Source organism: Meriones unguiculatus, chromosome 20, assembly GCF_030254825.1.
Source record: "Meriones unguiculatus strain TT.TT164.6M chromosome 20, Bangor_MerUng_6.1, whole genome shotgun sequence".
Lineage (NCBI taxonomy): Eukaryota > Metazoa > Chordata > Mammalia > Rodentia > Muridae > Meriones > Meriones unguiculatus.
The window spans coordinates 52,601,675-52,625,263 of NC_083367.1; the positions used below are offsets into that span (position 1 = coordinate 52,601,675).

At 35.9% G+C, this 23,589-nt stretch overlaps 1 protein-coding gene across 7 annotated transcripts in view; it reads right to left on the reverse strand.

Moving 5' to 3' along the window:
* Positions 1-23,589, reverse strand: part of Grik2 (glutamate ionotropic receptor kainate type subunit 2) — a 657,687-nt gene that overhangs the window by 20,205 nt on the left and 613,893 nt on the right. For all 7 annotated transcript variants that reach the window (XM_060373546.1, XM_060373542.1, XM_060373543.1 and 4 more), the window contains one exon: positions 9,424-9,649. In XM_060373546.1, the coding sequence (XP_060229529.1) occupies positions 9,424-9,649 (226 nt within the window). The remainder of the gene's footprint in view (positions 1-9,423; positions 9,650-23,589) is intronic.

The following is a 23,589-nucleotide window of genomic DNA, read 5'->3' on the forward strand; positions in this document are numbered from 1 at the left end:
TTATTGAATATAAGCAGGACAATTTTGGGCAGCTTTAAAAACTTCTTTTCTAGCTAACTTTTACATTGTGAAAAGTTCTAAGTTTAGAATCACACCATGTTCTCTCAGTAGTGAATCATGTGACCCATGAAGTTAGGGTGATTCTCTTTAAGAAATATTAATATAGTTGTATTCAACTCTTTACATTTCAGTTATATTTTATAATATTTTATGCAATAAACATCTGATATTTTTGTTTTCTTATTCTGTAGAATTGATCTCAGTTTATTTTTTAAAGTTATTTCTGTGAATATTTGATTGATACTTATCTATTGAAATGGATTACAAATTATGTAATACTTATCTGTTTTGCTAGTATTACTTCTGAAACAATATAAACATATATTGTATGAGCTCATTTATAACCACAATTAAATATCAACTCCTTGTATCTTGTAAGCCATTAACTATATTCATAATATAAAAAACTCTTAGGAATGACAAGAAAGAACAATTTCAAATTGAAAATTCATTTATCAGTTCATTATATTTCGTTACAGAATGCCAATCCATTTGGGGAAAAGTAAGCTATCCTTTATTCTACCTGTCACAGAAACCATGTGATTTGCTTGAGATATACAAATCTATGACCATCAGATTTTCCTTAAATTTTTGCATAATGCTTAAGAGCTACCGGCTCAATATCCAGTTCCAAAACCAAATCATACTATGCCCATCTTCAATCTATTTCAAGCTTTTCCTTAATATTTTCTCTTACCATGTCTTTCAGCAGTTATGGAATTTTGCATTTATCTAAAGTTGTTGAAAATTTATTTTTAAACCAAAGCCTGGACATTGATGTATACAGAAGGTTTATCAACAATGGATAAATATCAGAATCAAGAAAGATATCTTTTTGATGTCTTCCAGAAAGGTGTGTAAATAAGCTGTGGTAGTTTCAGGAAACAGGAAGTGCTCATAGCTCTAAAGAAACTGAAATAAAGTCTGAAAGCTCATAGAAGAAGTTTAAGTATATAGTACTATATTTTAATCAGAAAAGACCTGGTTTCAAGCACATGAGATTCTGCAGAAACTTTGGAGCCAATAAAATTATCAATGATTGCCAAGATTTATAGGCAAAGGACAGAAGATGGGAAGGACCCTACCCACTGATGAACATGAGTGGTTATATATCCACTCAGATCCATAAGACAACATTGAGCCATGTTAGCTAAAGGCTTTGCATGATGGCCTGTCAATATAGGTTCATCAACTTGCAAATACACAACATTTGTGAAGTGTATGATTATAAATGAAGCCATTCATATTTGGAGGTAGAGGGCACACAGAAACTCCTTATCTTCCAATCAACATGGATGTATACCTAAAGACTGCTTTAATATATAATACATTGTATGACTTGACAACAGCAAACATAATGAATTTCAAAGTTAAATTCCTATAGTCCATATTAATGAGTAAAACGTTTTGGATAGAAATTGTATTTAACTTATCTGTAGCTCTAAAACAATGCCTACGTGACCTCTGCATAAAATAATGTAATGTAGTATATTTGAGTGAACATTTGAGTAATAATGTAGATATTCAGTTATAATGTAGATATTCAGTTATCTAACATTACAAAGGCTGTTTATAGACGCTAAATAATATGTATCTGAAAAGATAGTAACTTCCTAGTGATCCTTGGACCTGTAGGTGAGACTAGAGTATGAGTGAGTTTGACTATGAAAGCCTTCTGTACCATGCCGAGTCTGTATCTATCACATTAGGGTAGTATCAGCCCTCTAGAAGGATTGCTTGGAATATTCATTATGTCTAAATGATCTAAAATAGAATCTGGATTCATGTTTCTTGGACTGATCTACACATAACTCTAAATGAATTAAATGATATAGTATTTGTATATACAAATACTAAGTTTTTGTGAGAATTACCCATTTTTACAGAGTTTGGGCACAATTGGTCATCATTTGCAATATTAATAAAGGCTGCACACACTGTTGCTCCCAATTCATCAAATCTGCTCAGGAGGCTTCCTAGGTTCCAGCACTCAGAGACTATCATTTTCTGTGGAGCAGGCAAAGCTTACTGAGTTCTCATTTGTCTTCAGTGACATGTAATCTAGACATAAAAAATATGCCAGGAGTGCACAGCATCTACAGATGTAATTTGACTTCTTTTTTGCGTAGTTCAGTTTCTAAAAATTATTAGATTCCAATTTACTCTTGCACAATCACTTTACTAATATTAAAATTATGCTGCTTTATGCAAAGAAAAATAGAATGCATTTTAATGGAAGAGTTGACCTGCAGAAAAATGAATAATTTGCATCAATTTTTGTGCATTATGTTAAACTAATGAAGACAAATGTATTCATTCATTTTAGTAAAGCTGAAAAACTGAAGGCCGGCAATTTCATGCATCTGTAATGATGAATATTACAGTACTTATTATATGATGCATTGAGAATTCTAGAAATGGATGATGAGTAGAACTGGGATAAAACATGCGTTTCATCCTGATTTCGTATTTTATAAACATTGGCATCTGCCTCAAACAAACAATGTGCCTCCTTTGGTACCAATTATACATCTCCTACTTATTAAATAATAAGAAATAAAGGAGCAGTAAATCGTACTTAACGTTAAAAATCGAAATAAAACAAAGAGATCCATATCTTTCATATGTCAGAGTAGAGTAACACTATCATAAAACATAACATAGTCCATAGTTGCATGAGATAGGTACAGATCTCGTTCAAGAACTACTTTACATTCATAATGCAAATTATTTTACAAGAGTAATACCTTATAGTTAAATTATTAAATATGATAGCGATGAAACATATTACATTTCCACATCCTCCACTGTGGCTTTAAGGCAGAATATACAGACAGCAATAATTACAAGTCTTTGGAAAGGGGTTGGATCAGCTCCTATCCTGGAATTTGGGCTAAGTCAGCTGAGAAACAAGAACTCCAAGTCACTGAATTTTACTGTGAAACTTGCCAATGTGGAGACAATATTCCTTTCACGGGTAGATATGTTAAAGTGGCAATGAACCAGCCTACGTAAATATGACCTCGGGAAGTGTGCTGGCTGGTTTAATGACAAGTTTAGACTCATCAGAGGGGAGGTGGCCTCAATTAAGAAAATACCTCCATAAAATGGAGCTGCAGGACGTTTGCTTATTTAGTGATTGGTGTGGGGAGTCCAGGGCCATTGTGGGCGGGGGCATCTCTGGGGCTAGTGGGCTGGTGTGCTATAAGAAAGAAGGATGGACAAGACAGGAGGAACTGCCAGTAAGCAGCACCATATCCTCTGCGCCAGGGTCACACTCTTGTTGAGTTCCAGCCCTGACTTCCTTCATGATGTGGAGTTGTTTAACCTTTCCTCCCCAGCTGCTTTTGTTCTTGGTGCTTCACCACAGCCACACAGCAACCAACAAAAACAGGAAGGGTGCTATTCCCGTTCACTGACCCTTTCTTTTACTATCCTGCATACACTTGTGTTGTTATCAGTTGTTATCTTGTCAGGAAACACTCAGCATCCACCCTCTGCCATTTAGAGTCTTCCAAAAACTCTTCAAAAGTAATAGATTCAAAATCTACCAAAAAGCCTATAGATGACACTTTTTGTTTCTGATTTGTTTGTTTTTGCTGTTGTTGTTGTTATTTTTAATTTTTTTAAAATTTATTACAATTTATTCACTTTGTATCCCAGCTGTAGCCCCCTCCCTTGTCCCGAGCCAATTCTGCCCTCCCTCCCTCCCTCTTTTCCTGCCATGCCCCTCCCCCGGTCCACTGATATGGGAGGTCCTTCTCCCCTTCCATCTGACCTTAGCCTATTAGTTCTCATCAGGACTGCATAATCCTTTGGTTTGTTTGTTTGTTTGTTTTTGAGACAGAATCTCACTCTGTAGCTCTGCCAAACAAAACTACCTATGTAATCTGGAACTCCTAAAGATTTTTCTGCCTTTGCCTCCCAAGTGCTGAGATTAAAGGTGTGGACAACACCCAGTTGTAAATCACTCATAAGTAATGAAATGCCACTCTCAGAGAAGTTCACACCCTGAACTCTGGAACGTCTTATTTTCTCCCAAGTGCCTCTTTCCTTCTCTTAATCCTCATACTGAGTTCTATAAGTAGAGTATGCACACAACATGAACAAGTTAAAGCCAGAGAAAATCCCAGCACAGAGAAAGGGCAGTGGCTATAAATCCTTCCCAATACCACTCAGCAATTGGCTGTTTGCAACTGATAGCTCTTGGGAGATGGAAAATCAGTTTTCTTCAATGGCAAAACAGGTCACACTTGCTCAAAGATAGGTGGCCAACACAAAATGGACTCTGATTTTCTTTTGTTTGCTGTGTGCTTTTTTTTTTGTTTGTTTGCTTTAAACAAGAAAGGGAATATGAAGTTACAGGGTGGAGTTATAAATTTTGGGTTGTTCTAGGTCAAAGAAAATGAGGGGAAGTCCTTGATTGCTTCAGGTGAGAGTAGAGTTGCACCTCGTATGTTTCACTTGCTGTCTCCTGACATCACGGACAACACGCAGAGCCACAAGCACAGTTCTCCACATGCTCTTTCAGGGCCTCACATCGCACATACAATGTAATTTGTGAGAAATGTGGCAAATGGGAGGAACATGCCACAAACTCAGTGCTATAAAAAGTAATAGTAATGAGACCCTCCAGTTCATTTACAATATTTCTACCAAACCAAACTGAACAAAGTAAAGCATAATAATTCTTACTGACCCTAGTAGATTTTTTTTTTAAACTACTGCATTTTTACCACCTCACAAGCCTGGTTCTCAAAGTGTAATATGCACTCAATCTTCCAAAAAGACAAACTGAAAAGGTTCCAGTACAGAGCAGAAAAAAAAAGTTCTAGTAAAGAAAATGTTCCCTGTTATTTTAAGCACATTATCACCTATGGTGTATTAAGAGCCAATATTATAGCTGCTCACATGTCCTAAATATTCTGTAAGGAAACGGCTGTGATTTGCCTTTTGATTTTTACCTCTCCCAGAGCTTTTCTATAATATTAAGTTGAATGAGCTAGAAAATTCAGTCAACTTATTATGAGTAAAAATATCTACAACTCCCAACACCTACCACACAGTAAATGTCACATTCAAATAATATTGCTGGTGTCGGGGAAACCGTGAAAGGGATTTAACACCACCACACACTTAATTAAAGCAGCTTGTGCTTATTTAGCTTTGCCTTCATGTCTCCACTAAGGTATTTGTGTAAACAGAGCTGCCCTAATTAAATAGCTTCTCTCCAAGCCACTCCGCACATTCACTGCACATTAAGTGTGATGAATGGAGCAGGAGGCCCCAGATGAAGCCCAAAGGAGGGGCCTGGAAGGCGAGCATCTTTGTAAAACACAGAGGGAATTCAGGGCAGGCAAAGTCTAATTTCTCAGACCTGTTTCTGATTTCTCATTTCAAAAAGATATTCTATTTCATTTGTTAATTTACTTCCCCAAACACATATGACTCTATGACCATGTCTAAAAACCTAAGTAATGGAAAACGCAAATAATGATAACAATACATAATAATAATAATAATAATAATAATAATAACTGAATAAAAGTAAAAATGAAAGCTCATGTCTCTGGTCACATGAGAATACAATGCTGTCATTGAAGATTATAGCTGCTAAAGATATAAAGTAAGACTCTTAGGGAATTCCCGGAAGCGCTCTAAATTTTCCCAAACATAAGCCTGTATTATACTGCCTTTTGTGGATTTATCTCTAACTCTCTGGGAAAAATATCTTTTTTTTTTCATGCCTAAATATATCCCTTTAAGTTTTTTTGTTCTGTTATCTTATGGATAAATAATACTTTAAACTAAATAAATATAATTATGCTGTTCAATGTGATTGATCTTCATAAGAAACCAAATCATAAATATTTGAGAACTATGGCTGTGGTTCTACCTAATGTCTATTTCATTCATGTATGATTTGTTCACTGTGATTATTAATAATTGAACAAGTATAGTTCATGAAACCATACTTCTAGCTGAGGTGTAAAATAGGAACTCACAAATTTCTGCCCTGAATATTTTCCTGCAGCGTATTTAAGAGGCAAGAGTGATCTGTCTATTCACACATCAAATTTCTCTGATAGAGTTTGTGAGAGAATCTAAACTCAGACCTAATGTGCTGAGTTTCAAGAACAATTGATATTGTTATTGGTTTTGGATAAGATAGAACTTACTAAAGCTAAGAACTTAGTTGTATCAAATTAAAGAGATGCAAATACAGTCTCTGATAAAATAAAAATTATACTTCAATGCAAAGTTCATATGCTCTTGAAACAAAGTTTAAATGTATTTCATTCAGAATGAGACAAATGTGTATTAAGTCAATTTAATATAATTCAGAAATAAGTTATTTCAATAAATATATCATTATTTGACAATAAAAATGTACAATAATAAGATAATCTTTTCATTTGTAGTATTTGTGATGTCTAGGTATCTTTTTAATATTTTTTTATTTTATGTTCCTTTTTTATTTGCACTAAATTTCCCAAAGAATATATGAAATGAAAGGATTTTGTAAACTATTGTCTAATATTTAATGTAGTGAAACAAAGAAACTATACAATACAATTCTATATATTACCAAAATATTTTTTTGTGAGACATATAATCAAAGTTAACTTTCATAAATTTCTCAGGTACACAACCTTGCTTGTATTAATGAAGATATTTTATTATAACTAATCCTTTTTCAGAATGGTAGGAGTTGATGCGATCAACCAAGAGTTTAACAGGTTAAAAAGGGAAAGATTGCACTCTCAAGTTTGTAGTCAAAATCTTTAGTTTTTCTTACTTGTTTATAGTATAAACTTAAATGTCAACTTGATGCAATCATTCATTTGGAAGTAAGAACCTCAAAACAAAAAACAACAACAAAAAACACCTCACCATATTGATGAAGGACCGATGTAAGGAGGGCCCTGCTCAAGCTCAGCTGTGGGTGCTCTAAGAACGCAGGCTCTGTAAGCCATGGAGAGGAATGTAGAAAGCAGTGCTCCAACACTTCTCAGTGGCTTCTGCATCACCCTCTTCCTCCATGTTCCTGCCCTGATTTCCCTCAGAGACAGACTGTGTTGTGGAGATGTAAGCGGAAACAGGCCCTTTCCTCCACAACTTACTTTGGGTCATGGTCTTTTATCACAGCCACAGTAGAGTAACTAAGACACAAGATCAGCACAGAGCTGAAGAAATTGAAGGACAAGGTAGACAGTACTTGTACTAACTTGACATGAGACAATAATTTTAGTTCTATTAGTTCATCAAATTTTATATTGCTTTAGATTTGATTTACTGTGTAACTACAAAGAGATAACAAACTGTTCATTGTATTGTTACAAAATCTCTATAGGCCTTCCTCAGAACTGACTCTTCTGTAATCCCTGTTTTTAATTACGCATTATTATTTCTTAATACAATAAGTCAATGGGTATGTACTCTGCTGTTTCTAAAAAGTAATAATTTCCTTACTATATACTGCTTATATTTCTTCTTATAATGTGATTCCTGTGCCAGCTATGACTAAGTATCATAAAACCAGTGGGTTGACCACACACCCAATTCATTACCTCACAGTTCTTGAGGTGAGAGTGCTATAAAAGATGATGTCCAGAAACCTATGTGTTCTATAGAAATTTGCTTCCTCGTCTTTCAGAACTTCTAAAAGTCGTTGTCAGTGTGGAACCTGAGACCTTTTTGATCATTTTTAATACCAGCTTGGCATACTTTATCTGTCTCTCCTGTCTGTTCCCGCTGCCCTTTTCTGCACCCCTATTCCTGTCTTCTATTTTATATTCTAAATATGATTCCAGCCACTGTCTCCCTTTCTAGTAGCAATGTGATTATGTTTAGACCCATGTGAAAAACCAGGCCAATTTTTACATCTTAATAACTTGAATTTAATTACATTTTCAGACTATTTTTGTATATTTAAGATACTTATAGGCTTGACACAAGAATCTTTCAGAAACCATTATTTTGTCCACTACATGTACACCTAGGCTATGATATATTGTTCAATACAAGTATTTATTTATACTATAATAAGTTTGGACACATACATAATAAAGTTCTCACTGATTTTTCCTGGAAATAGTTATTTATATCTTACATATCATTATCATCCTTATTTTGAGGTATTATATTGCAGACTTTTCCAGGCTTGACTCCAAAAATCCTCCCTTCGGCCCCAGGAATGGCCAGAACTGCAAGTGTGCAACGTCATGTCATTTTGAATTAATATTATTTTACTTTTTTATTATGACTAAAAACAACTTTAACACATAGAAGAGGACGAATGTTAAAGACAGTTAAACCTGGTGTCAATATTTTAGCTATGTCACTGTTAATTATTCTGTTATTAATATTTTACTTTTGAGTGAAACAATATTTGTAGGAACAAATTGTGGATTTCATTTCTAGATAATTGTTAGTAATATTCTTAAGTTTCAAACTTGAGGAAAAAAAAACCCAAATTTGCTATATTTAATTCATTCATAAAACTAAAAAAGAAAAACATTTGAAAGCTAGTCATGATGAATTTTGAGTCACATCTGTATTGGCAACACCCCTCACTTTTTTTCTTTTTCTTCTTTTTTTTTTTTTTTTTTTTTTTCATTTTGGAGATTGGGGCAAGAGGATGGACTATAAGTTTGAAATCAACATATCCTACATATTGAGTTGCAGGAAAGTTTGGGTTGCAGACTGAGATCATGTCTCAAGAAAACTTTTTTTGTTTTGTTTTGTTTTGATATAGAGTTTCTCTGTGTAGTCTTGGCTGTCCTGGACTCACTTTTGCACACCAGGCTAGTCACCATCTGTAATCCTACAATGCCAGGCTTGAGAACTGTGTCTTTATAATATTACCGTGTCGTAGATGTTACTATGTACAGTAAAAACATCTTTTAGATTTCTGTTATAAAATAATTTTTCTCTTGATTTGTTCATTTAGAAAATATATATCCAATTTGTTAAAATTTTCATACAATGCATTTTGATAATATTCTTTTCCCTCTTTTTTTTTTCCAAACTTTTTCCTACTCTTATAGATTAAAAATTGTTACTGGACACAGTGGTACATTCCTGTAATCCCGGTACTCAAGGAGGCAGAGACAGGTGGATCTCTGTGAGATAGATCTCAGCCTGATCTACAAAATGAGTCCAGGACAGCTAAGCCTACTCAGAGAAACCCTGTCTTGAAAAACCAACCAACCAACCAAAAACAAACAGACAAATAAATAATTGTTACTAAAATGTAATAGGTAAAAAATTTCCTGTGAACCATGTCTTGTCCCTGATTTTCCCTCTTACAACAGCAACTAACATTAACAAGTAACTTTAGAATGGCTCCAGGTGACCTACCCATGGGAGTGCCAACGCCATAGCCTTTGGAGTCTATAAGGCCGCCGATCTGTGTGAGGTTACAGTTCCGCTGGGTAACGAACTCGATGGTTGTTGACTCCATTAAGAAAGCGTAATCCGAGGTGAGGACTCGTTGGATCCCTTCCTCATTGCTTTTGACAAGCACAGACTGTCTCCTGCTGCTCATAAACGCCCACATTTTATCATATGTTGAGATTTTGGATTTCTGGAGGAAAGTAAGATAAGTTTAAAAGATAATAAAATAATATCATAGGTTCTACAATTCCAATGACATTTAGACACAATGGATTGCACTCAACTTGTTTGTTTTTTTAATAATTTTAATTTTTTATATTAATCACAGGTTATTTACTTTGCATCCCAGCTGTAACCTCCTTCTTCATTACCTCCTAATCCCACCCTCCTTCCCTCACCTCCTCCCTGCCTCTTTCCAAGTCCACTGATATGGGAGGTCCTCCTCCCTTTTTATCTGACCCTAGTTTATCAAGTCTCTTCAGGACTGGTTACAATGTCCTCCTTTCTGGCCTAGCAAGGCTGCTCCTCCCCCCAGGGGTTGGGGGAGGTCAAAGAGCCAGCCATTGAGTTCATGTCAGAAATAATCCCTGTTTCCCTTACTAGGAAACCCAATTGGATACTGAGCTACCATGGGCTATATCTGAGCAGGGGTTCTATAATTACTTACTAAATATATTTTATATATATCTTGATTTTGTTATAGATGTGATGATTTTAGAATGGCATTAGAAAACTGAATTCAATCAAGGACCAAGGACCATGCACTCAGTTTTCTAATGCCATTCTAAAATTGTCACATCTATAACAAAATCAAGATTTATACAAAATATATTTAGTAAGTAGTTATTTCTGGATATAGTACAATTTAACAAATACATTGAAAGTGTCTTACACTTTAAAAATTCACACTAATGAATTGTATAAAATAAGTGATATTAGAAAAGCAAATGAGTTTAATAAAGAATCTTCTGATTGAATTTTACATAAGTTTCCTGTAGGCATTATTTTCTTTTGACATTACTTAACATCAAATTTAGAAATGACAGATATTGGACACAGATTGTCACCGTCAGGTAACAACATTATTTTTCTTGTTGTAATTCACCAGTTTGATGACATAATCACAGACATTAAATAAACTCCCAAATATATAAATCTATAGTTGAAGATAAGAGAATAAATAAATAAATAAATAAATATAGCAGTATTTCCACTGAGAGAAGATATAGCCACCACAGACATTCCTTGAGTATACACAGAAACTAGTAAAAATTGCCATTCCCAATTTTTGACTAACTAGAAACCCTTGAATAATCAAACTGAATAGGTTCATGAGCAACAGCAAATTCTCCAGAGGCTTACTACAATTTCATTTTAAAATTAAGAAATGAGTTTTGTTCAGAGATTCTGGAAGGGCATTAAAGTTTCTTACCTGCTTGTTCAACACACCTTCAAAATCCACTTTATGTAACTAACCCCTCTCTGCTTAGGAGTGAGAAGAAAATACTGGCAATGAAACCTAGTCTCCTCTATAGGATCATTTATCTCCCTCACAGCTGTCCTCATTATAATTTTCATGACCTGAGAAGCCTTCGCTTCCAAATGAGTTCTTTCCATCTCATCTTCGACAAACCTAGAATGACGTCACAGTTGTCCACTACCCTATCACACATTTGAAGGGCCTACCTACATAAAAAAAATTTTAAGAAAGGAAGGACTCAAACCCCTCAAACTGGTTTCAAGCAGGCCTTATAACCTCTGTCTTTCTCAATGAGACATTAGTAAATTCATTATATAACTTTGTCAAAGTTAAATTATAGATTATAATCTATATATCTTTTAAAAATGGAATAACAAACACTACTTTTTATTATTATTTTATTTTTTCATCATTATTATTTATATTATTATTATTATTTACAATTATTCTCTTTATATCCTGGCTGTAGCCCCCTTCCTCATCTCCTCCTGGTCCCACCCTCTCTTCTTTCACCCCTAGCCTTGTCCCTCCCGTAGTCCACTGATATGGAAGGTCCTCCTATCTCACCCTAGCCTATCAGGTCTTATCAGGATTGTCTTAATCCTCTTTTTCTGTGGCTTCTCTGTCTCCAAGAGGCTTCCCTAGCAAGGAGAGCAAGTCCTGCCTTTGACATGGACTCAGTGGCCAACTCTGAAAATCTATATATCTTAAATGGCTTATCTCTTTCAACTCGGCTTACAAGATGCTACATCCCCTATCATAGAAGTAATAAACTTCCATGGCCATACATTAATTATTATCTTATTAGATCCCTAGTACTTTATGTCATTTCATTAATATTAACCTCTTAAGTGACACATGTTAGCACAATAGACGTCCAAGAAGTCAAAACAATCTGCATGATTCTACCAATTGTTTATTTTAATCCTTATTGCTCTCCCCCACTCTCTAAATCATTTACATAGGAAGTTGAAATGTTACATTTTTATTTCCAAGCAGAAAAATAAATTTGTAGGATTAAAGGTAAAAAATAAAAAGAGTATTTAAGATTATGCAAATTGTTTTATGTCTGGCGCCTTGCCTGGGGAATTATGAAGGCACTCACAATGAATACAAAGTGTTCAAATGATCTTCAGCGACAATAAAATTTAAAAAATAAAAATAAAAAAAGATTATGTTGAAATTTTTATGAACTCATGAAACCAGTGGTGAGACCACAATCATTTGATGACAAATAACTATCATGATGAGAAAATAGCAAGAGCACAGTTGTTTTCTTTCCAGCTTCAAGATTTTGTTTCTCATGTTTTCACTTTCTACCTAAACCTAAATAAAATAAAAGTCTAAATAAAATAAAAACCTAAATAAAGTAAAATAAAATAAAAAATAGATGAAAGGAAGATGGTATAAAGAAATAAAATTGGCATTACTTTTCATTTAGTGAATCTGATTGAAAACACAGAAATAAAATCCAATAATTGTATTGTATTGAGTTTATAAGTGTAGATTTAGTGTTTGAAACTTACTCTAAGATTTTCTATTAGAAATAGTCCTTGTTCCCCTCACTTTGGGAAACCAATTGGTTACTGAGCTACATCTCAGTGGAGGTTCTAGGTTATATCCATACATGGTCCTTGGTTGAATGTCAGTCTTTCTAACAGGAACTCAATGACTGGCTCTTTGGTCTCCCCACCCCCGAAGGGAGGAGCAGTCCTGTTAGGCCACAGAGGAGGGCTTTGCAGCCAGTCCTGAAGATACCTGATAAAACAGGATCAGATGAATGGGGAGGAGGTCCCCCCTATCAGTGGACCTGGAAAGGGGCAAGGTGGAGATGAGGGAGGGAGGGAGGGACTGGGAGGGAATGAGGAATCGGGAAACGGCTAGGATACAGAGTTAATAAAACGTAACTGATAAAAAAAAATAATAATAAAATAAAAAAAAAAGATTTACTCTAACACTTACTTTAAGATTACTTAAAGTAATCTCTTTAAAAACAAACTGAAAAGGGGAAATAGAATAGATAGAGGACACGCTTGAAGAGAGAAAACAGGATATGAGAGAGAGTGCTGAGGGAAATGAGGGTGGGGTGGGATGGCGGAACAGGACAGAGAGCTTGCAGAGAAAAGAGAAACCAAAACTATGGGCAGGAGCATTTCTGGAGACCTAAGACAGGGCTGCTCTTGAGAGAATATTTTGTAGTGGAGGATACAGAGTCTGAAGAGGCCACCCTCCAACATAACAGGACTCCTAGTGGAGGCAGAGAACATCAACCTAACTACAAATACTTTAACACAAAATTTACCTTGCCTACAAGATGTACAGGGATTAAAATAGAGCAGAGACTGAGGGAATGTCCAACCAACCCTGGGCCACATCATTAGAGAAAGCCAACTCCTGACACTGTTAGAGTCACTCTGCTGTTCTTGTAGACAGGAGCCTAACGTAGTTGTCCACTGAGAGAGAAGGATTTTGAACACTGAGAAATGTGTCTTAGCTGTTTGTATTTCATCTTTTGATAAGTTTCTGTTTAGTAGAGCCTCCATATTTGTTTTATTGATGTTTAATTTTTAAGTGCTTTGTATAGTAGATATTAAGCCTCTGTCAAATGTATAACTGGTAATGTTCTCTGCCCCACCCATTCTGCCAAGTATCCTTTCACTCAAGTAATAGAATCATTTGCTATACCTAAACTCTTTATTTTTATGAGTATGCACTTATTAAGTGCTGTTATTTTTATTTTTATATTTTATTATTATTTTATTTTTCATTTTTTATCCCAGTTGTAGCCCCTCCCTCATCTCCTCCCAGTTCTATTCTTCCTCTCTTTCCCTCCCCTATCTCTTTTCCCTAGTCCACTGATAGATAGGAGAAGTCCCCCTCCCCTATTGTCTGACCCTAGCTTATCAGGTCCCATCAGGACTACTTGGATCCTCTTCTTCCGTGGGCTGGCTAGGTCTCCCCACCAAGGAGAAGTCATCAAGGAACAAGGAACAAGTTCATGTCTTAGACTGTCTCTTCTCCCCTTACTAGGGAACCCACATGGAGACTGAGCTGTCTATGAGGTATATCTGGGCAAGGGTTCTATGTCCTCTCTATGCACGGTCTTTGGTTGATTCATCAGTCTCTGCAGTACCCCTCACTTCCAAGCCCCGTTCATGATTCTATTCCATTTGTACAAGTACCATGCCATTCTCTTACTATAGCTCTGCAGCATAACTTGAGATCTTTGAGGTTATACTTCCAGCAGTATTTTTATATTTTCATATATTCCAGGTCTTTTATATTTCCATATAAAACTTAAGGCTATCATTTCAATTTCTGTGATTTTTCAGATTTCCAGATTGATGGTTATAATTATAAGTAAATAAATAGATGGTTCATAATTTAATAGTTAGCTGTTCATTCTTTACACATGCTAAACCAATTAATTTTGTAAGAATTAATTAAATAGGTATGTCAATCACTATATTAAAAGTAGAAACAAACAGAACACAGAGATCTTAATAGTTTTCAAGAACACACATGGTTGCTTATTTGCAAAAACAGGAATAAAACTTGGGCTTGTTTGAAGAACAGGTTTAAATTCTCAATCATAATACTAAACTAGCTCCATCTAAAAACACATGTATATTGTGTTTTACAGCTATCCCAATGGCATACTCTACAGTGGCACTTGTATCATTAAAACAACACACTGGCTGCCACAACTGGCCATAATGCTTTCTAAATATTAATTTCTGTCAAATACTATTAAATATTATTTATCATGAATGAGTAAAAATTTGAGGAGAAGCTCATACATAAAACATGAAGCTCAGAGAAATGAGATAAACTTTCTCAGTGCTGTAAAAAATATTGAAGAGAGCATATAAAAGAAGAGTAAGGATATATTGAAAAAGACATTGAGAAAAATATTTAAAATTCAACGTCCAAATTTAAAGACTCAAGTGGAATGTTGAAGGTAGACTTAAGGAATTTGCCTTTAAAAATGAATTAAAATAAAAGACCCATAATAATAAAAGTCTGTTTTGAAGGATAATAAATGAAATAATATCTAAAAGATGAAGCAGTAATACACAATGAGAATAAGATTGTTCTAGACTGAGTGTCCCTAAGCAGGTAAGAGATGTTTCTGTGGCATGAACTGGATATATGGGGTCACCAAAGAGTACTAAAAGTCAGACATGCTGCTAGAAAATGGTGAAATAGGTAGTGTGGGATCACTAAAGTGTACCAAAAGTCAGATATGATACTGACATGAATTAATGTTTAGGTCACCAAAGAGCACCAAAAGTCAGACATTGTGCTAGAAAATGATAGAGATGAAAAGGGTGGTCAAAATAGCCTTAAAGCATATTTTCTCTGTTTGCACAAGCTATTTTACACTACAGGCCTCAGATCCCATCTCTTCCCAGCCATGCCACAATTGAAAGGGCCTTCAACAAGTGTTCCCCTTTCCTTTTCTCAGTCTTTATTTTAGAAGATGTACAAATACAAATGTAGAAGGTGCACAAATATCCCTTCATCTCTTTGAAATGCAAATCCAAAGCTCTTGGACATTTTGTAAACAGGAAGTGCCTATATTCAGGGCCTGGGCATGGAATCTTCCTGAAGTAGAAGTCCTCAAGGAAGAAAATGTCTCTAAACTTTCTGGCATTCCTTGTGATTTGAAGACTCTTACTTCAGCTGGTGGTTTCATTTAAGTCTGAAAATCATCAAGAAGTTAGTAAAATGTCTATTATTTTTAATAAGAGCAATTATTAAGAATATACAGGTACTATTCCAAAATTTCATTAGCTCTTATAAACTTTCTCACCCCTCAAAACTCATCCTTTTCCTATAACCAATCTGTATTTCAACAGACATTTCTTTTTCTTTACTGGAATAATCTTTTACTAAGCCTTCCTCGGTGTTGATGTTGAACTTGTCTCAGTGCAGTCATCACTGCCATAGATCCAAGACATCCTTCTTTCAGATGTATTTATTGATTTACTTTGATAATCTTCAGGTAAGTCCAGACACTAACCAAAGTCCACATGTCACAACTGGTTTTAACATAGAGAAATATAGTAATCATTTTTGATGATGATAGGAGTAGTAAAAAGACAAAATAGGTAAGAAGCTCGTGGGAGAGGGACAATAAAATGAAATTCTATGTTCACTAAGGCTTCTGTGTGGAAGATGGATCATTCGTAGTGAAGGTGAGTGCAGTAAAACCATTAAAGGTCATATAGCACCAGTGACTGTACAGAACGGTTTTTGCTCAGGGATATGGGTTGAAAATGGGAGGATATCTACAAAGATACACAGTCACATAAGCAAAACTTAAAGAAGGACTTGATACTGAATAAGTATGGTTTCTGATTTAAACACAACCTTTACTACGAGGGAAAAACACTTAAAAACAGTTAAACTTGGGGACAAAGAAATCATAAGTGATGAGTTGGAAATGTCTTTTGGCATTCACAGGATCTGTTGTGTCAATTTGAATATACTAGTCTGAAGTTCAGAGCAAGAGCTCAAACCAAAAATGTTATTTTAGTTATGTCTGGTAAACATGTCAAAGTTACATGAGAATTTTTTTTTTTAATAAGAGTCAAGAGTTGTAGGATTTTGAATTTCAGTGGCTTCTGAGATGGCAAATGCTTTTAAAATTAAACATAAAGAATGGACAAAGGTGAAGGAAGACTATGTGAGTATTTCAGAGGTTGACACATTCTATGTGGTGCTCATAGAGCACATTCTATGAGGTGGTGAACATCTGTGCTGATTTCACTAGAAACTTAAAAACACTGAATAGCTTCCTTTGAGTTGGCAGCAGAGTAGTTCTTGATTAGTTGAGGGCAAAGAAGCTCTTAGAAGTCACCTTGAAGAGGATTAGGAGGGATTGGAGAAGAAAATACTGGTACCAGTGGGTGAAAAAAAAAATTAAAAGCCTGATCATGAAGAAGAAAAGATCAAGGCTAGTAGAAGAACAGTAGTTTGATTTAAGTAAGATTATCAAAGATTCAAGAGATTTGAGCATGTTTAAATGCCAATGGGGTGATTTCAAAACAAAGAAAAAGGTTTAATAAGTCAAAGGAAGAACAATCAATAATACAAAGAGCCTTTGCCTAACTTTTCATTTTCTCCACATCCACTTCTTTGGCAATCACTTTTCTACCTTCTACTTTTTAAAACTTACTCTTTTGAGTCCAAATATAAGTGAGATCGTGTATCATTTGTCTTTCTGTTCCTGGAGTATGCCACTCAGCATGGCAAATACAATTAGTTATATAACATACTTGAACTTTTCTAAGTAGGTCTGAAATGTTCTTGCCAAGAAAGAAATGGTATATGCTAGTTTGCTTGATTATGGTAATCACTTCTAATGTGTTTTTTTATATCAATATATATGCATCCACCATGTTACATTATACAAATGTATGTAATTTTGTCAGTTATATATTAAGAAAGCTAGAATAAATAATACAATTTTCAGAGCTTACTGAATAACAAATTATTTCAATTTGAATGAATGAAAATTTAAAAGACTCAATTGACTTGACCTTTGATTTCATACTATTTATATGAAGCATAGATGAAACTATAATTAGAATGTTACACTTGGTAACATATATAGAGGAAATGAGATGCCTTGTAAAGATTTATTTTTAATAAGATAGGAAGTTGTTAAAGATTCCTAAAATAAGAAGAATTTGAAGTCTTGAAGAAAAATTCAACGGACAAAATTGTGACATGGTAAAAATTATAAATAAAATGTAAAGTCTGTGAGCAAGTAAATCAATACTAGCAAACAAATATTTTATGTAAAATGCCAATGTCATTTATACACTGAACTTGACAAAAGACACGTCAATTTGCAGCATGGACTGAACATTTTAGATGAAAAGCTGCAGGTATATTGAAACCACCAATTGTAAGTTTTGGTTAATTTCCTACTCCTGTGGAATTCAGTGAAGCACCATATCCCAGAGACTTGATAAACCTATTCGAGAGACAGATGGGGAGCCAGGCAGGAAAAAGAGTAGAGACTTCTTCGTGGAGCCAAATATCCATTGCTTTTAAGCACTTTTGAATACAGGAAAGTGGAAGAATACCATGCTAAGGAAGATTCCAGAGTAAAGCCTTAGGCTGTCCTGGTCATTGATAACATTCTATTACTTGAAGTGAAACATAAAGGCATGCTCAATGACCCACACCTTTAATCCCAGCATGTGGAGGCAGAGACAGGTCAGGCTGGTCATCATCATGCATTCCAGAACAACTGGGGCTACATATAAAGAATCGTTCATAACTAAAAAATAAAGTCATGCAGTAAACTGTCCATACCATAAAGTGATTGTCTATAATGAGACAATGGTGACACAAAAAATACAGCGTAGAAAACTGCACAGTCAAGCATGACCACATAGAAAAGACTGAGTTACTGAAGAAAGAAATGATGTGTGGTTGGTGTAATCTTCCCTTCCTCAAAGATGAGGAAATGAAACTACTGGTTAAGGAATCAGTGACCACTGAGGACAGAAATACACGACGTAATTTTTATCGTAGAATTTTTAATTGCATAAGTAGATGGTAACTTCTTTGAACAAAATGAAAAACATTCCTAAGTATTATCCTTACAGTGCATGATTAATCAGGGAAAGCCAGTAATTTTAAATCCTATCTCAGAAATACTGAAAACAAACAAAAGGGGAAACACACACACACACAAAAAAAAAACAATGCAAAGGAAAATTATTTTTAATTACTTTATGTGTGAGTGTGTTTTGTCTGCATACATGTGTGTATACATGCATTCTTGCCCTGAACCCACAGATATCAGAAGAGGAAATCTGATCGCCTGAAATTGGAGTTATAAACAGTTCTTGGCCAACATGTGGGCACTGGGAGAAGAATAGGCTCCATGGAAGAGTAGCCAGTGCACTTAACTGCTAAGCAACATCTGCAGTTGTGTGAAAATTTTAACCTTTATAGATAAAATAATGTTATTTTAGCCTCCTGCTTATCATATTTCCCACTGTGATTTTAAGAACAGTTTAAAGTATTATCTCTCCCCTTCTCAGATCTGCCCACACTAATGGCACATTTTAAATAGTGTTTTTTTTTTTGGGGGGGGGTCGATCTTTACTAGAGTTTGTTTAAAAAATGTTGAGGCTTGTAAGCTGATTTGACTTTTGCTAGATCAACAAAAAACAGTAAAGAAGGTTCAGAAGGCACAGTCTGAATATAAAAGCAGTCTCAGGATTTATGATACATCAGGACAAAAAGAAAGGAAAAACTATTGGAAACAGGGCGAAACAGAGGTGTGGATCTGAAAGAGAGCAACCCAGCCAGCTGGAGCCAGTGCCGCGGCAACCAAGCCCCCCTTACTGCCACTGCCCCTACTCCTCCATCAGAACGACCCAACTGGAATCCACTCTAACCAATAACCTCTGGGGGCAGGGGAAGGGTCCATCAAGAATTCGCGTAATTTGATGCTAGGTCAGACGGAGTTATTCCATCTGCACCTTTCCGTACAAATACTATTCAATTTTGAGTCTTAAGTCACTTTTTAAACATGTATGATCTTCTGCTCGTCCCAGTTCCTTTTCTCCTGCTCTTACACTTACCCTTTGCTGTTATTAGCCGTACTCCTGTACCCCTTATTTGTGGGGACAGGGGATGAAGCACTTGCCTTTTCCTTCCTTCTTGCTGGAGAGCAGACTGGAATGCCCACATCTTACCTTGCTGGGATCAGTCTTGGCCCTGGTCTAGAGAACGGACAGGCAGCTATTCCCTCAGCTAGAGGTCATCAGGCTGCAGCCTCCTCCCCACCTGACTCCCAGCTGCACCTGACTCCCAGCTGGGAGAAAAACCGCAGCATTGCATAAGCGTTATTTGTGACAGCCACACACTCTATGCCCCAGGACCCCTCCACCCTTGGTCACCCTGACTCTGACTCTGGGACCTGTTCTGATGCAATCACATGATGAGTATTTGGGGATGGGTGGGTAAGGAGAGGAGTGGGAGGCAATGGAACAATTTTTTTCTGTATTTTTTTAAAATTTTTTTATTTATTACAATTTATTCACTTTTTATCCCAGCTATAGACCCCTCCCTTAACCCCTCCCAATCCAACCCACCCTCCCTCTTCTCCTCCCATGCTACTCCCCCAAGACCATTGATAGGAAAGGTCCTCCTCCTCTTCCATCTGACCCTCGCCTATCAGGTCTCATCAGGACTGGCTGCATTGTCTTCCTCTGTGGCCTAGTAAGGCTGCCCCCCTGACGGGGCGGTGATCAAAGAGCCAACCACTGAGAGTTCATGTCAGAGACAACCCCTGTTCCCCTTACCAGGGAACCCCCTTGGAGGCTGAGTTGCCATGGGCTACATCTGTGCAGGGGTTCTAGGTTATCTCCTTGAATGGTTCTTGCTAGAGCAATAAGACAATTAAAGAGTCAAGGGGATTCAATGCAGACAGGAAAAAGTGAAAGTATCACTATTTGTCAGATGATTATACATGAGTGACCCCAAAAATTCTACTAGGGAACTCCTACAGCTGAGAATCACCTTCAGCAAAGTGGCTGGATACAAAATTAACTCAAAAATAGATTGGTAGTTCTCCTGTATGCAATAAACAAATGGGCTGAGAACGAAATTAGGGAAACAACAACCTTCACAATAGCCACTAATAACATAAAGTACCTTGGTGTGACTCTAACCAAGCAAGTGAAAGACCTGTTTGAAAAAAAACTTCAAGTCTCTGAAGAAAGAAATAGAAGAAGATATCAGAAGATCTCCCATGCTCATGGCTTGGAAGGATTAACATGTCAAAAAGGCCATCTTATCAAAAGCAATCTACAGATTCAATGCAATTCTCATCAAATTACCAACACAGTTTTTTACAGAACTTGAAAGAAAAAAATCTCAACTTCATATGGAATAACAAGAAATACAGAATTGCTAAAACAATCCTCTACAATAAAAGTTCTTCTGGAGGAATCTCCATCCCTGATCTCAAGCTGTACTATAGAGCAACAGTAATAAAAACTGCATGGTATTGGCATAGAAACAGAGTGGTCGATCAATGGAATTGAACAGAAGAACCTGAAATAAACCCACACACCTATGGATACTTGAATTTTTACAAAGCTGCCAAAACCATACAATGGAAAAAAAGATAGTATCTTCAACAAACATTGCTGGTCTAACTGGATATCTACATGTAGAAAAATGCAAATAAGTCCATACTTATCACCCTGCACAAAAGTCCAAGTGAAGCATATATATATATATATATATATATATATATATATATATATATATTATATATAGTGTGTGTGTGTGTGTGTGTGTGTATGAGATAGGGTTTCAATATGTATATATATTGAGACAGGGTTATGCTATGTATCCCTGGCTGTCCTGAAACTCTGTAGACAAGGCTGCTCTCAAACTCATAAAGATCCATCTGCCACTGTCTCCTGAGTGCTGGAATTAAAGGCATGTTCCCCCACTGTCATTTTTATTTTATGTGTATTATGAGTTTTTGTTCTTGTTATATTTTGTTTACTTATTTCCCTGTATTTATGCAAGCATACCACATTTTTGCGGGTGCCATGGGAGTCAAAAGACTGTGCTGGAAATTCCCTGGAATTCATGTTTCAGATGGAGTGAGTCACCCATGAGCTCTGGGAACAGAACCTGGGATCTCTGCAAAAACAGTTAAGTGCTCTTAACTTCTGAGCCTTTTTTTTTCCAGGCCTATAATTTTATATTTTCCTTTAATTGATGTTTTCAGCTAAAAAAAAAAAAAAAAAAAAAAAACCTGCTTTAAACATACAATTAAAATTGTCATGTTATTTATCTTGTTTATTATCAAATATTTACAAATTGAAAGTTAGAAAACAGCTTTTGCTCACTGGTTCCAATTTATAACTCTCTCACAGTATTTAGAAATGACAAGGAAATGCCCATGTAGGCATTTAATAATAAAATATAAAATTAGCTTTTAGAATATTCTCTAAGAAAAATGTTTGTCTCTAGAAATTAATTTGAAATCCTCTTACATTCAGTTTTTTAACTGTATGTGCATAATGCATAGGTAGAAATAAACCCATTCTGAGTTCAATGTTTTATTACTTATAATGTCAGAAATATTAGACCTCCCACATAATGGTTAAGATCAATAAAAAAAGTGACAGCTCATGCTGTCAAAATATGGAGTAAGGGGAACACTCATATATTGCTGGTGGGACTACAAAATTGTACGGCCACTATAAAAATAAATCTGGTAGTTTCTCAGGAAGATGGGAATTGATTTACCTCAAATTCCATCTTGGCATATACCCAAAGGATGCTTCATCCTATCAGAAGGAAATTTGCCCAACTGTGTTCAACACTGTTGTGTTCATAATAGCCAGAAAGTGAGGGGAGGGAGAGACCCATAGATAATCCCTTAACAGAAGAATAGATAAAGAGAATGTGGTGAATTTACACAATGGAGTATTACTCAGCTCTTAAAACATGAAATCCTGAAATTCACAGGTAAATGGATGGAACTAGAAATATTTATCCTGATTGATGTAACAAAAAGATAAATATGGTAGTTATTTGCTTACATGTGAAATATAGTTGTTTGAAGCAAGCTACAAATTGTAGGACCTTAAATGGTAGGTACAGAGTAAAGGACTATGGGGTACAGACAGTTCTCTTTAGGAAAGAGAAATAGAATGGAGGGACTGGAATGAGAAGACTATATGGGGGAGGGGGAGAAAGGAAGATGGAGGAGGGAATAAATATAGGAAGGAACAGTTAAAACTAAGCCTGATAGAGAAGTAGCTTTCTAAACATGTACGTCTATGTACGCAATCAAAATGAACTCAGTAAATAACGTGGGAGACAGAGCTACAGCTGGTCATCTCTTATTCCCAAATGAAGCTCCCAGTACTGAGATCAGGTTTAATCTGATTGAGTGGCTGGCCAAAGGGGTCTCATGGAAATCCCCAAACAACCCAGGCTGTTGTCAAGATAATAGGTTGCTCTGACACAGAACTGCATTGCTAAACACACACACACACACACACACACACACACACACACACACACACATGCAAGCACACAGGGACGCACAGGAACACGCACAAGTCATTTAACGTAGAAAAGTCCATCTGACGCCTGCCTATATAGCGCTTTCACCTATACTTCTTACCAACTGTAAAGTAAGGTGCTTTGAGAGCTGCAGAAAGAGAAATAGAAAACTAAGCCGGTTACATATACTTTAATTTTCAAAGGTGTCCTATCTGCAAGACATGCTAAGACATGCTGTCACAAAGCATGCAGAATTGACCAATGTCTGATTTGACTTCGGGCCTACCCCACCTTATGGAACCCAGATTCAACACTGTTTAGCTGACTAAGAACCGAGACGACATAGTCCAGGGACCTAGGGTAAAGCCAAATGACTAAAAATTGCAGCAATAAAATGACTCCTAATGACATTCGGTATACCCCACAGCTGAATGTCTTGCTCAGCCAACGTCAGAGAAGCTTCCTGCTGTAGCAGATGAGAATGGATATAGAGGCCCACAGCCTCTATGCACAGAGTGTGATACCTAGGAAAAATCGGCCCTAAATGACACAACTCCAACAAATCACTACCCTCATGG